The 14,098-nt window shown below is 40.9% G+C and overlaps 1 protein-coding gene across 3 annotated transcripts; it reads right to left on the reverse strand.

The window, feature by feature from the left end:
• Positions 1 to 300: 300 nt before the first annotated feature.
• On the reverse strand, positions 301 to 13,592 carry LOC139022806 (POU domain class 2-associating factor 1-like). 3 transcript variants are annotated; one of them, XM_070434085.1, is made up of 6 exons: positions 13,481 to 13,586; positions 10,860 to 10,971; positions 7,846 to 8,242; positions 2,390 to 2,432; positions 2,040 to 2,287; positions 301 to 1,873 (listed from the first exon to the last, which is right to left on the reverse strand). In XM_070434085.1, the coding sequence occupies exons 3-6, from the start codon at positions 7,924 to 7,926 to the stop codon at positions 1,547 to 1,549; spliced, it is 699 nt and encodes a 232-aa protein (XP_070290186.1). In that variant the 5' UTR covers positions 7,927 to 8,242; positions 10,860 to 10,971; positions 13,481 to 13,586; the 3' UTR covers positions 301 to 1,546. The 3 variants fall into 3 exon arrangements, with proteins under 3 accessions (XP_070290186.1, XP_070290185.1, XP_070290187.1); XM_070434084.1 differs by lacking the exon at positions 10,860 to 10,971 and having other exon boundaries at positions 13,481 to 13,592; XM_070434086.1 differs by lacking the exon at positions 10,860 to 10,971 and having other exon boundaries at positions 2,040 to 2,277.
• Between the last annotated feature and the right edge of the window lie 506 nt (positions 13,593 to 14,098).

A 14,098-nucleotide genomic window follows, 5' to 3' on the forward strand; every position in this document is an offset into this window, starting at 1 on the left:
AAGACTGTAATGTAACTAAATGTGGAAAATGTCAAGAGGTCTGAATACTTTCCAAATGCACTGTATAATCTCAACATAGCTGTCGTCTTTCTTCTTAAGTACTATCAAGCAATGCAAACACAAACAGAAAGAGGCTACAAGGTAGGTCAGGACCTTCATCCTAAGGGCGTTAATACATGTTATAACAGGAATAAAAGGTTGAGGGTCTGATGAAGGACGTTGTCATTGGTGATAGATTTTCAAGATGTGCAACAAAACATTTTTTTTTGAGAGAGATAAGACTGATTGTGGTTCCCTTGATGATTTATTTGGAGTTTAAAACACTTTTATTATGCCACACTGTTAGCTGTGTTTCATTTCATACTTAATTCTGATAAGATAAAGATAGCATCTTCTGTTTTATCCTCAAATGAAAATCCTAATGTTCTGTAATAGTTGTGTTCAGCGCATATCGTATGAGGCCTTAGAACTGTCAGTTCTGTCCACTCTGAGACGTATTAGTATCCTATTAAAGTCTTACATTGAATAATGGCATTAAAATGAACTTATAAGTTAACTTTCATTAAAAACATACAGAAAGAGTAGAGGTTTGACAATTAGTGACATAATATGTTTGACATAATACATGTTGAAGCCTCACACGGTCTTCAGGATCTCTAAATACTGTAATGTAACATACTGCAACGTAACATTTCTTCAAACGCAAACCAATAAACTGAAAGAACACAAGAGCACAGTCTTGCTGGACCTCAGACCTGTAGTAGTTGGTTTTCTTCAGGTGGGTGTGGCAGGTGTGCTTCAGAGCCCCTTCTCTGACGGTTTCCCCCGGGGCCTGAGGGCGGTGGTTAAAACCCTACAGGGGAGCCACAGATGGGACAGCCAGATAAACAGAGAACCATGGCCTTTCCCACTCCTGGACCATAGTTAACTGACAGCCATAACCTCCGACTTCTGAGTTGAAAAGATAATGACAAGAGAGTGCAAGGCTACAGGAAGCAAGATGAGGTTTTCATGTTTTATGTCAAATACTCTTCAAAGCAGACCCTGGATAAATATCAAGATGGGTTCATTTAACAATTGAATGACGTCTCAGTGTAACTACTTTTAAAACAACTGTGTTCGATTATGGTTGTCAGAAAGGAGGTATTTCTTTAACAAATAAACATCTTACAAGTAATTTAAATAAAAAATACATTTAAACTCCTAGCATGATTCGGGACAAATCATTCAAGGCCTGTCTTTCAGTTACAGCATCTATAATACATGACAGCAGTTCTTTTTCAGCAAAACTCTTGTGTACTAAATAATAGAACTAGTCAAACTACAACACCTTTTACGTCATAAAAAAAGCTATTCACAGTACTTCAATGTACATTACAACATAAAGAAAAGAATAACTACAAACACCATGTATATTAACCTGAATTCTGAGCAATAGAAGGGTTACCGACATAATACATTCATTTATAACCCTTAGATAAAACATTCCTAAGCATTCTGTAAACATTTCAATAATGCTTATGACTGGCTGCAACACTGATATATCTTAGACGCTGGGGATGAAGATTGAGGAACTGTTCACATATGTGTATTTGTCATCCTGATCCTGGTACTCCAGAAGTTTCTCCAGAGGGTTGGGCTCTTCAGCCCCAGCAGGGCTCTGCTCCAGGGGCTGTGGGTCCTGCTGGGGCATGGTGGGGGTCACTGTCATGGACATGGGAAGCAGCTGAGACCCAGCCAGAGTGGCAGGGTGAGAGGCAAACTGCACGCCCGATGTAGGGATGGTGGTTAGTGGCTGGGTCCACGGAATATAAGTCAGCACTGAGTCCTGGAGGTCCACCTGCGGTAGGGCTGTGGACGTAGGTGCTAGGGTCTGCACCGACAACAGTGGATGTGTTTGTAGTCAAAACCCAGCTGTGTTACAACTATTTTGTACAGATGAAGGTGTATATTACTATGCTCTGTGGATATGATGGAATGTTTACAGAGTTTATGCTTTAAATTCAGTTGGCATCAAGATTTGTTGCTCTTTCACTCACCCCAAAGTTGGTAAAAAGAGGTGTGTGTGTGTAGGTGAGTATGGAGGATGGGCCCACCATGTACATGTCAGTGGTGAGGGGCAGGGTGGTGGGGTCATGTTGTTGGAGGTACTCTGGGTAGGACCAATGGTTCATGGGCTGGAGAGCAGTAGCTGCAGGCTGGGCTATCCAACCTGCACAGAGGCCACCATCATTGACTGTGGAGGAGTCATTGGATAGGCTACTAGCCACTTCAAACCTGGAAGTCCCTATGGATATACCATACTGGGTTAGCACTAGTAGCCAATAGTAACGTAAAGATTTAAACTTATCCAAATAAATGATGGGGATATATACTCCAATTCACTTACCAAGATGTGCATATGAAGGCAAGTTGTTGTTTGTGATCCCAACCTGTGAAAAATATGTACTGAGAAATCAACCTGAAGGAAGGGAATCTAAATTCACACCACTTCACTCTTTATTATTTAAGCTGAGTTACAATGGTATTTGAGCTTTAAAGCTCAGGAGTTTACATTCAATTGCTTTATGTGCATTATCAACGGTAAACCCCAGGTGGTGAGTGATTTTAATCCTTCTAAATGCCAACATAATTTCAACAGTAGCTACAAATCCACCTGCTTATTTAGGCATGTTCCCTGTGTGTAGAACAATGTATTAACTTGCATTACTTCACAGTTGAATAATAACTAAATGATATCCATTTGTGTGTGTGTGTGTGTGTGTGTGTGTGTGTGTGTGTGTGTGTGTGTGTGTGTGTGTGTGTGTGTTGTGTGTGTGTGTGTGTTGTGTGTTGTGTGTGTGTGTGTGTGTGTGTGTGGTGTGTGTGATGTGTGTGTGTGTGTGTGTGTGTGTGTGTGTGTTGTGTGTGTCGTGAAGTATGTGGGACATTCTGGAGCGAAACAGTGGAATGGCAGAAAGGTTCTGGAACAGGAGACTATTAAATTGAATCCAGGCATGCAAATTCACTTGCCAGGCTGGAGAATTTCATTGTATATTGTTGTTGCAAGAGGTGTTTCATATATTATATGGTGTATTCATCTATTACTTCATTTTGCATTTCTCTTTTTTTAAAGACAAATACCACACATTTAGTAAAATAAATTGAACTCAGTCTAACTTCTTCTACTGATCTGCTGAACCCTTCCCGGAACCTCTGAGAACCTCTCTTTTTAGACTATCAAGTCCCTCTGAGACTCAAGTAACAGTCCATTTAGTTGGGTATCCCTCCTTTTTTTAACAGGCCCTCGATCTTTCTATCTCATCAGGGTCTGTTGGTTGGAGTGTAGTGTTGAGAATGCCATACTCTGTGTGCGTTGTGAGTTGTCAGGTAATTAATAGGTTGAGAGGTTGGTAAGAGGGCTTGTTGGCATGGCTGAGCTGAGGTGATTTGCATAGGCCCTGTGCCCAGCCTTGCAGCCAGGTAGTAACTGTCATGGAAAAACACCTGCATTATATAAGGAGAAAATCCCCTTTTCTACCCTGCTGTAGGAATCTGATCTGATCTTCTCCAGGCTCCTTTCAGTTGACGTTGTGCATGTCCAGCCGAATGAAAGGCCATCTCTCTCGGTTTTTAGGGCATGTTGTAAAGATAAGAAGAAATGCTGAAGATTCTGTTTGTCGCTTCAGGTTGACAGGTTGACACTTATCTAAAATGTTTCCAATTGCATTCCTGTGGCTTGGCCTCTGTTCTCTTTTGTCTCCTGCTCTGTCTTGTTCAATTCTCTATTATAGAATGACAGGCTCACAAGCACTGTCATTTTGAATTCCGTAAAGTGAGTGTGGAAGAAGTGAAACAATTATTACTATCTATCAACAATGACAAGCCACCGGGGCATGACAACTTGGATGGAAAATTATTTAGGTTGATAGCGGACGATATTGCCACTCCTATTTGCCATATCTTCAATTTAAGCCTACTAGAAAGTGTATGCCCTCAGGCATGGAGGGAAGCAAAAATCATTCTGCTACCTAAGAATAGTAAAAAAAACTTTACTGGCTCAAATAGCCGACCAATCATCCTGTCACAAACCCTTAGTAAACTTTCGGAAAAAACTGTGTTTGGCTAGATACAACGCTACTTTACAGTAAACAAATTGACAACAGACTTTCAGCATGCTAATAGGGAGGGACATTTAACAAGCACAGCACTTACACAAATGACCGATGATTAGCTGAGAGTAACTGATGAAAAAAAGATTGTGGGGGCTGTTTTGTTAGACTTCAGTGCGGTTTTTGACATAATCGATCATAGTCTGCTGCTGGAAAAATGTATGTGTTATGGCTTTACACACCCAGCTATATTGTGAATAAAGAGTTACCTGTCCAACAGAACACAGAGGGTGTTCTTTAATGGAAGCCTCTCCAACGTATTCCAGGTAGAATCAGGAATTCCCCACGGAAGCTGTCTAGGCCCCTTACTTGTTTCAACTTTACTAACGACATGCCACTCAGTAAAGCCAGTGTGTCTTTGTATGCGGATGACTCAACAGTATAGACATCAGCTACTACAGCTAGTGAAATGACAGCAACACTTAACAAAGAGCTGCAGTTAGTTTCAAAATGGGTGGCAAGGAATAAGTTAGTCCTAAATATAAAAAAAATACTAAAAGCATTGTATTGGGGACAAATCCTTCACTAAACCCTAAACCTCAACTAAATATTGTGATGAATAATGTGGAAATTGAGCAAGTTGAGGTGACTAACCTGCTTGGATTAATCCTAGATTGTAAATCGTGATGGTCAAAACATTGATACAACAGTAGCTAAGATGGGGAGAAGTTTGTCCATAATAAGCTGCCTTCTTAACAGCCCTATCAACAAGGCAGGTCCTGCAGGCCCTAGTTTGGTCGCACCTGGACAAGATGGCGCTGATAGAGATGGCAGCTTCGCTTCGAGTCCTTAGGAAACTGTGCAGTATTTAGTTTTTTATGTATTATTTATTACATTGTTAGCCCAGAACACCTTAAGTGTTATTACATACAACCGGGAAGAACTATTGGATATCAGAGAGACATCAACTTACCAGCACAACCAGCGCTACGACCAGGAATAAGACATTCCCAAAGCAGATCCTTTGTCTGTACCTCCCAGGGCATTTGAACTGACTTTGCTTTCCAAAGAGATATCCGGGATTGTAACATACTCTGTTTCATGGAAACATGGCTAGCTGGGGATATGCTGTCAGAGTCCATACAGCCAACGGGATTTTCAGTGCATCGCACTGACAGGAATAAACATCTCTCCGGTAAGAAGAAGGGCAATGGTGTATGTTTCATGATTAACGACTCATAGTGTAATTGTAACAACATACAAGAACTCAAGTCCTTTTGTTCACCTGACGTAAAATTCCTCACTGTCAAATGCCGACCATATTATCTCCCAAGAGAACTCTCCTCAGTTATCGTCACAGCCGTGTATATCCCACCGCAAGTGGATACCAAGACGGCCATCAAGGAACTTCATTGGACTTTATGCAAACTGTAAACCATACAGTTGAAGTCGGAAGTTTACATACACCTTAGCCAAATACATTTAAACTCAGTATTTCACAATTCCTGACATTTAATCCTGGTAAAAAGTCCCTGTCTTAGGTCAGTTTGGATCACCACTTTATTTTAAGAATGTGAGATGTCAGAATAATAGTAGCCAGAATGATTTATTTCAGATTTTATTTCTTTCATCACATTCCGAGTGGGTCAGAAGTTTACATACACTCAATTAGTATTTGGTAGCATTGCCTTTAAATTGTTTAACTTTGGTCAAACATTTCAGGTAGCCTTCCACAAGCTTCCCACAATACGTTGGGTGAATTTTGGCCCATTCCTCTTGACAGAGCTGGTTTAACTGAGTCAGGTTTGTAGGCCTCCTTGCTCGCACAACGCTTTTTCAGTTCTGCCCACACATTTTCTGTAGGGTTGAGGTCAGGGATTTGTGATGGCCACGGGTTGAGGTCAGGGATTTGTGATGGCCACTCCAATACCTTGACTTTGTTGTCCTTAAGCTACTTCGCCACAACTTTTGAAGTATGCTTGGGCTCATTGTCCTTTTGGAAGACCCATTTGCGACCAAGCTTTAACTTCCTGACTAATATCTTGAGATGTTGCTTCAGTATGTCCACATAATTTTTTATTTCTCATGATGCCATCTATTTTGTGAAGTGCACCAGTCCCTCCTGCAGCAAAGCACCCCCACAACATGATGCTGCCACCCCCGTGGGATGATGTCCTTCGGCTTGCAAGCCTCCCCCTATTTCCTCCAAACATAACGATGGTCATTATGGCCAAACAGTTCTATTTTTGTTTCATCAGACCAGAGGACATTTCTCCAAAAAGTACGATCTTTGTCCCCATGTGCAGTTGCAAACCGTAGTCTGGCTTTTTTATGGTGGTTTTGGAGCAGTGCCTTCTTCCTTGCTGAGCGGCCTTTCAGGTTACATCGATACAGGACTCGTTTTACTGTGGATATAGATACTTTTGTACCTGTTTCCTCCAGCATCTTCACAAGGTCCATTGCTGTTGTTCTGGGATTGATTTGCACTTTTCGTACCAAAGTTCGTTCATCTCTAGGAGACAGAATGCGTCTCCTTCCTGAGCAGTATGATGGCTGCGTGGTCCCATGGTGTTTACACTTGCGTACTATTGTTTGTACAGATGAACGTGGTAACTTGTGGCGTTTGGAAATTACTCCCAAGGATGAACCAGACATGTGGAGGTCTACAAATTTTTGTTCTGAGGTCTTGGCTGATTTCCTTTGAATTTTACGATGATGTCAAGCAAAGAGGCACTGAGTTTGAAGGTAGGCCTTGAAATACATCCACAGGTACACCTCCAATTGACAAATAATCTGTCTGTAAACAATTGTTGGAAAAATTACTTGTGTCATGCACAAAGTAGATGTCCTAACTGACTTGCCAAAACTATAGTTTGTTAACAAGAACATTGTGGAGTGATTGAAAAATGAGTTTTAATGACTCCATCCTAAGTGCATGTAAACTTCCAACTTCAACTGTATACCCTGAAGCTGCATTTATTGTAGCTGGGGATTTTAACAAATCTTTTCTGAGAACAAATTCTATCAGCTCGTTGTACACGAGCGAGTAACACACTCGGCCATTGCTAGTCTAACTTCTGCGATGCATACAAGGCCCTCCCCCGACCTCCTTTTGGCAAATCTGACCATGACTCCATCTTGTTGCTTCCCTCCTATAGGCAGAAACTAAAACAGGAAGCACACCTGCTTAGGCCTATCCAACGCTGGTCTGACCAATCAGATTCCACTCTTCAAGATTGCTTCGAACACATATACTGGGATATGTTCCGGGTAGCCTCCGATAATAACATTGACGTATACACTGACTCGGTGAGCAAGTTTATAAGGAAGTGTATAGGATTAATGGCAGCATTTGCGCGAGGCTGAAAGCACTTATCACAGCATTTAATCATGGCAAGGCGACTGGAAATATTATTGAAAATAAACAGTTGTCACACCCTGACCATAGTTTGTTTTGTATGTTTCTATGTTTTGTTTGGTCAGGGTGTGATATGAGTGGGCATTCTATGTTGTTTGTCTAGTTTGTCTATTTCTATGTGTTTGGCCTGATATGGTTCTCAATTAGAGGCAGGTGTTWGTCGTTGTCTCTGATTGGGAGCCMTATTTAGGTAGCCTGTTTTGTATTGTGGGTTGTGGGTTATTGTTCCTGTTTTATGTGTACTTGTGTTCACGTTACGGGACTGTTTCGTYGTCGTTTGTTTGTTGKTTTTTKKTTTTTGTTTTGTTCAAGTATTCTATTAAAATGAATACTCACCACGCTGCATCTTGGTCCTCCTCTCTTTCGCCCGACGAAGAACGTTACAGAATAACCCACCACCAAAGGACCAAGCAGCATGGTAACGGGCAGCAGCAGCAGCAGCGATCGCAGGACTCCTGGACCTGTGAGTGTATTGTAATGTTTTTAAAATTGGATAACTGCCTTAATTTTGCTGGATCCCAGGAAGAGTAGCTGCTGCCTTGCATAATAAGTAGAAATATAAATACACAAAATTCATAGTTCTTGTTATGATTCCCTCTAGGGGGCACTGTCTTGGCATTGTGGAGATGAAGTCCTCGTTTCCTCGTCAGCAACCTCGTTTCCTCGTCTGAGACTGGGTCTCAGAATCGCACCTCCTGGTATGGCTTTTCATCAGGCAGCCCTGAGGACGGAGCTATAGAGCCAATCACAGAAAGGAGAAACTGGCAGTTAGCTTATATCCGTGTGTCATCAGGGCAGCAAGGGTTGAGTCTGCAACTACAGACCTGTAGTTATCTGCCCTGGGACTACGGGTGCAAATGACCTTTTGGCTAACCCCGGCACATTTACATGGATGTTGCATTACTGTAATATTGGTGTTGATTAATGTGCATTGTCCCCTATAAATAAAAAATTCAATATTATTCATTGATTGCTCTTTAAAAATGTAGGTTCAATTTCTTATTGATTGCTTCATGGGTGTGGTGGGGAGGTGTGCCCTTTTCTGTCCTGAGGTAATTTCAAGACAGTATTTTTGTCCATTTAGGAGACAGCTTTTGGCTCGAGAGCACCCCTAGAAACAAAAGTTATGTAAAAACTCTTTAATAAGAGGTATCATAGATGTGATTTGCTCCACTGATAGTGGTTCTGATTGGGTAAGTGAACAGGAAGGAACATAATAGAAACAAAAGTTGAAGCTCAAGCTCAAGTGTGCTACACCCAGAAAACCGTATGTCTGTAGGCACTAAGACAGACCGAAACGCATGCTACCTCAGACATTCTGCATGTATTAGCTTGAAATGAGTGTGGTGGCCTCTTTAAGTAGGCCAAGTTGGAATTTGAAACGCACTTCCATTGTGAAACAAATATTTTCAACAACATGAGAACAGCACATACTCACTTGCTATATAAACTGTCATCTTTTTACAAACAATTTACTTGTCAATTTGATAGACTAGAATAGGCTATAGAGAATTTAATGTTGAGACATTGTAAATAGAGGGAGGAATTTTCCCATAGGCATGTCATTAATGACAACGTATTCAGAATTTGATCGATGGACTAAGCGGGAATGAAAAATACTTTTGAGTCATAAATTGTGAGCAGCTCTGTTATCATTGTTGAAAAGGATATTTTGGAAGTTTAACTGTTACCAGTTCACATCTATTCCCTTCGTCAACTCTCACTTAATGAATTTGTTTTTAATTAATAATCTTCTCTTAATGATATGAACCAGTAGATATTTAATGCACATTTATGATAACTTTGACTCACTATCAGACACACTCCCTGATCTTTCTCAGTGACATAATGAATCAAAAGGTTCAGAAGTTAGACATTACTCAACTAAGGCATCTGCAGGAAACTGGTCCATAAAAATGTAACTTATTTCATACAAATTTGATTGACACCGGAAAGAATATCATACCTTGCCTTTGACTTATACATTTCCCCAGGTTTGAATATATTTTTTAAACTGTGCCTTTAAAAATCACTGTCACATACAATAAGACACTGTTTGTCTGTGCACGTGTGTGACCAAGGTGTGTGAAACCGTGGGAACCCTTTTCCTGTTGTCAGGTGTCTAGAGACTGATGATGATCTATAATGCAGAGAGTAAGGCCCTATGGTTTCAGARCTGGCTGTATACTGTAAGCACTTGGCCTGTGTTGTCAGCTGGATCGAGTTCTGCCACTTTCCTCTCCAAATCTAAATCAAAACATGATTGATTTACCCCCCACCACAGTAAATTACACTGACTCCAGGAGCAGTCAGCTGATTTAACTTTTTAACCAAATAACAATTTTAAATTACATTCACATTATCATTCAACTCTATAAGGCCCAATTACTAGCAGACCAAGGGGCGGCAGGTAGCATAGTGGTTAGAGCGTTGGGCCAGTAATCAAAAGGTTGCTGAATCGAATTCCTGAGCTGGCAAGGGAAAAATCTGTCGGGCAGTTAACCCACTGTTCCCCGGTAGGCTGTCATTGTAAATAAGAATTTGTTCTTAACTGACTTGCCTAGTTACATTTTTTTTTACACTTAACTTACTGTGGTGCAAAAGACTGTAACTCATCCCATTGTAGTAGATAATTCTGAATGTGTTTTTTCACCTGGAGTAGGATCAATGAGTAACTTCATATTACTGAATTGTTGATCATTTTCCACATTAACTACAGTATGGAGTTGTTGTTTCATCCAAACAGTGAAACTATACTAAATAACCAGCTAACTAACTTACAGTAAAACTTTAGGCAAGTTRAATGATAAGCATAAACTTAAAAAGTGAACTATCACTTTAATTACACTAAGTGTGTCTGTACTGTAGTCAAACAGACCTCATGCAGCCCCCAATAAAGCAGTGGGCTCTGACAAGCAGTAACCACATGTATAGCATGCATGTCAGTGGGAAAGGAAGCTACGGCACGCAGCATTACTCAGAGGTCAAACCATTAGAACCAACCAACGGAAGGTAAAGCTATATAGCTGTGAAACGGAATACAGTGCATTCGTAAAATGATTCTAAAATTGATACAATTATGTTTTTCMCTCATCAATCTACACACAATACCCCATAATGACAATGCGAAAACAGATTTTTGGAGATTTTTGCAAATGTATTAAAAAAAAGAAAACAGAACACCTTATTTACATAAGTATTAGAAATATCAGACCCTTTGCTATGAGACTCGAAATTGAGCTCAGGTGCATCCTGTTTCCATTGATCATCCTTGAAATGTTTCTACAACTTGATTGGAGTCCACTTGTGGTAAATTCAATTGATTGGACATGATTTGGAAAGGTACACACCTGTCTATATAAGGTCCCACAGTTGACAGTGCACGTCAGAGCAAAAACCAAGCCATGAGGTCGAAGGAATTGTCCGTAGAACTCAGAGACAGGATTGTGTTGAGGCACAGATCTAGGGAAGGGTACAAAAAAATCTCTGAATCATTGAAGGTCCCCGAGAACACAGTGGCCTCCATCATTATTAAATAGTAGAAGTTTGGAACCACCTAGAGCTGGCCGCCTGGCCAAACTGAACAATCAGGGAGAAGGGCCTTGGTCAGGGAGGTGACAAAGAACCCGATGGTCACTCTGACAGAGCTCCAGGAAACCTAGCACCATCTCTGGAGGAAAACTAGCTCCATCTCTATGGTGAAGCATGGTGGTGGCAGCATCATGCTGTGGGGATTTTTGTCAGTGGCAGGTACTAGGAGACTAGTCAGGATCGGGGGAAAGATGACCGGAGCAAAGTACAGAGAGACCCTTGATGAAAACCTGCTCCAGAGGAGTGGCTTCAGGACMAGTCTTTGAATGTCCTTGAGTGGCCCAGCCAGAGCCCGGACTTGAACCTGATTGAAAATCTCTGGAGAGAAACTGAAAATAGCTGTGCAGCAACGCTCCCCATCAAACCTGACAGAGCTTGAGAGGATCTGCAGAGAAGAATGGAAGAAACTCCCCAAATACAGGTGTGCCAAACTAGTAGCGTCATACCCAAGAAGACTCGAGGATGTAATCCCTGGCAATTGCTTTTTTTAAATATAAATTTGTGAAAACGTCTAAAAAACTGTTTTTGCTTTGTCAGTATTGGTGGATTGTGTGTAGATTGATGRGGRAAAAAACGATTTAATCCATTTTAGAATAAGGYTGTAACGYAACAAAATGTGGAAAARGTCAAGGGGTCTGAATACTTTCCGAATGCACTGTAAAATGCTAAATTTGATACGTTTGGAGGACCTTCATTATTTTTTTTAAATAATGCATTCTTATATTCCACTACCTATTGGTGAATATAAACTCTCAATGTAACTGGAGCAACCAGAAACTGTACAAATGGAAATTAGATTGAGCGAGTGTGTGAGGGGGTGTCCAAATTTAATATGAAAAAGAGCAGTTATATTTCTATATTTAATTGATATTAAATACGGCGATCTAAGAGAACATAAAAAAAAACATGATTTCAGTCCTATTCCTCATAAACACAAACAACTCACGCGCATGCACGCACGCCAAACACACTCAGGCACGCACGCCAAACACACTCAGGCACGCACGCCAAACACACTCAGGCACGCACGCCAAACACACTCAGGCACGCCAAGCCAAACACACTCAGGCACGCACGCAAACACACTCAGGCACGCACGCCAAACACACTCAGGCACGCACGCCAAACACACTCAGGCACGCACGCCAAACACACTCAGGCACGCACGCCAAACACACTCAGGCACGCACGCCAAACACACTCAGGCACGCACGCCAAAACACACTCAGGCACGCACGCCAAACACACTCAGGCACGCACGCCAAACACACTCAGGCACCGCACGCCAAACACTCTCAGGCACGCACGCCAAACACACTCAGGCACGCCACGCAACAAACAGGCACGCACGCCAAACACACTCAGGCACACACACACAATTCTGAGCTGTACAAAAGAGGAAGCAACGCAGCTGTGATGTGTTTTACAGTGGTGTGGCACCGTTTGCATATCAAGATTATAGGCAACATGAAGACCAACCTCCAAATGATTGCCTTCCTGTTTCCAAAGGGGCTTCAACATAACGCTTTCTCCAGTGATTCTGACAACATTGATTTTAGCACTTTTACCACACGTCAATATGCTGAAGTAGACAGTTACTCTAGTTACAATTGTGGATCTCAAATTAGGATTTGGTTTGAAGTGCTACTTAAACACCATCCCTGTCTCTGATTAAAGAATGTAAAAATCCTTCTGTCCAAACAGAGGCCTACTCTTTTTTTCCTTTTATACTGGCCAAAGTATTACATCTCCTAAAGTATCGCTGCTTTATAAAAACTTTCTAAGTCGAAAACCACGGTAAATCATCTTAACCATGACACTAGAGTGCAAAACGGTGAGGAAGCTTGGAGAAAACTATCCATCAAGACTGACCTGAAACATGTCGCCACACGACCTGAAAGGTTGACTCAGCAAATACTAAGTAGAAAATCMTTTTTCTGTAGGGCATGTTGTATCAATTATGACCCTCAACTTCTGACCCCAACTTTTGACCCYCAATGACAATGTGCAAAATGCTCATTCTCATGCCATAGTTCTCAGTGCTGTTATCTTGTAGTAATCATATGGACTTGTACAATACTGTGCACATTTTTACAGCGCCCACATACAGTATGATGACTGGTCAGTTGGACTGGTCAGGTAGGCTAATTGACACTGAGTCACTTGCTATTACTTTCCATGCAATAATATGTTAGCATGCTGTATTAAAAAATCTAAATKATTCTGTTTGGCAACATTTGATAAATTGCTAAAAAGTACAATATCATGTTTTGGAATATAGCACAACATTTGGTCAGATAAATTAATTAATTCATGAGTTGATGTGTCAACATTTCTAATTTCAATTTCGATTCAATTTTTGAAAGGATCATGTACTTACATTTCTCCCAGGTCATGCTCTACGGCTGTCAGATATCTCAAGCTCTGAGTCATTTGWTGACTTGCTTGACTTTTCTTAATAGGATCTGAGTTTGAAACAGAACCATAGTGAGTGATGGGCTTCAGTGACTTGCTTTATAGCAGCCGCTATAAAACCTCAAGTGATGTCACATCTCTTCCAACCACAGGTTTCCCTGAGTGGTCCCAGTGTCACCAACGCTCCACTGACATTGATTTAGAGCTTGACTAGTACACTCTTTTACACTCTAAACATGTCAGTGTTCACCAAGATCCATTAGATGAGATGTATTTTACTTGAATGGTACCTACATAAGGACTATGAGAATATGCGATAAATGTTTTATTATCCACATTATCCATTCAAATTATCCATTCAAATAGTTCAAATTATCCATTCAAATTATCCATTCAAATCCACATTATCCATTCAAATAGTAACTATTAATAGTTACTGTTTTCTTTACATTCTTTATATTCAAACAAGATTACAACAGAGTAAGTAATGCTGCACAATATTGTACATGAAACAGTTCTTCCCCTCGTAAAGCCTGTAGAAATGTTGATGCATGGGGMAAAGATAAAAATGTGCCATTTTACA

Source organism: Salvelinus sp. IW2-2015, linkage group LG22 (assembly GCF_002910315.2).
Source record: "Salvelinus sp. IW2-2015 linkage group LG22, ASM291031v2, whole genome shotgun sequence".
NCBI classification, from domain to species: domain Eukaryota; kingdom Metazoa; phylum Chordata; class Actinopteri; order Salmoniformes; family Salmonidae; genus Salvelinus; species Salvelinus sp. IW2-2015.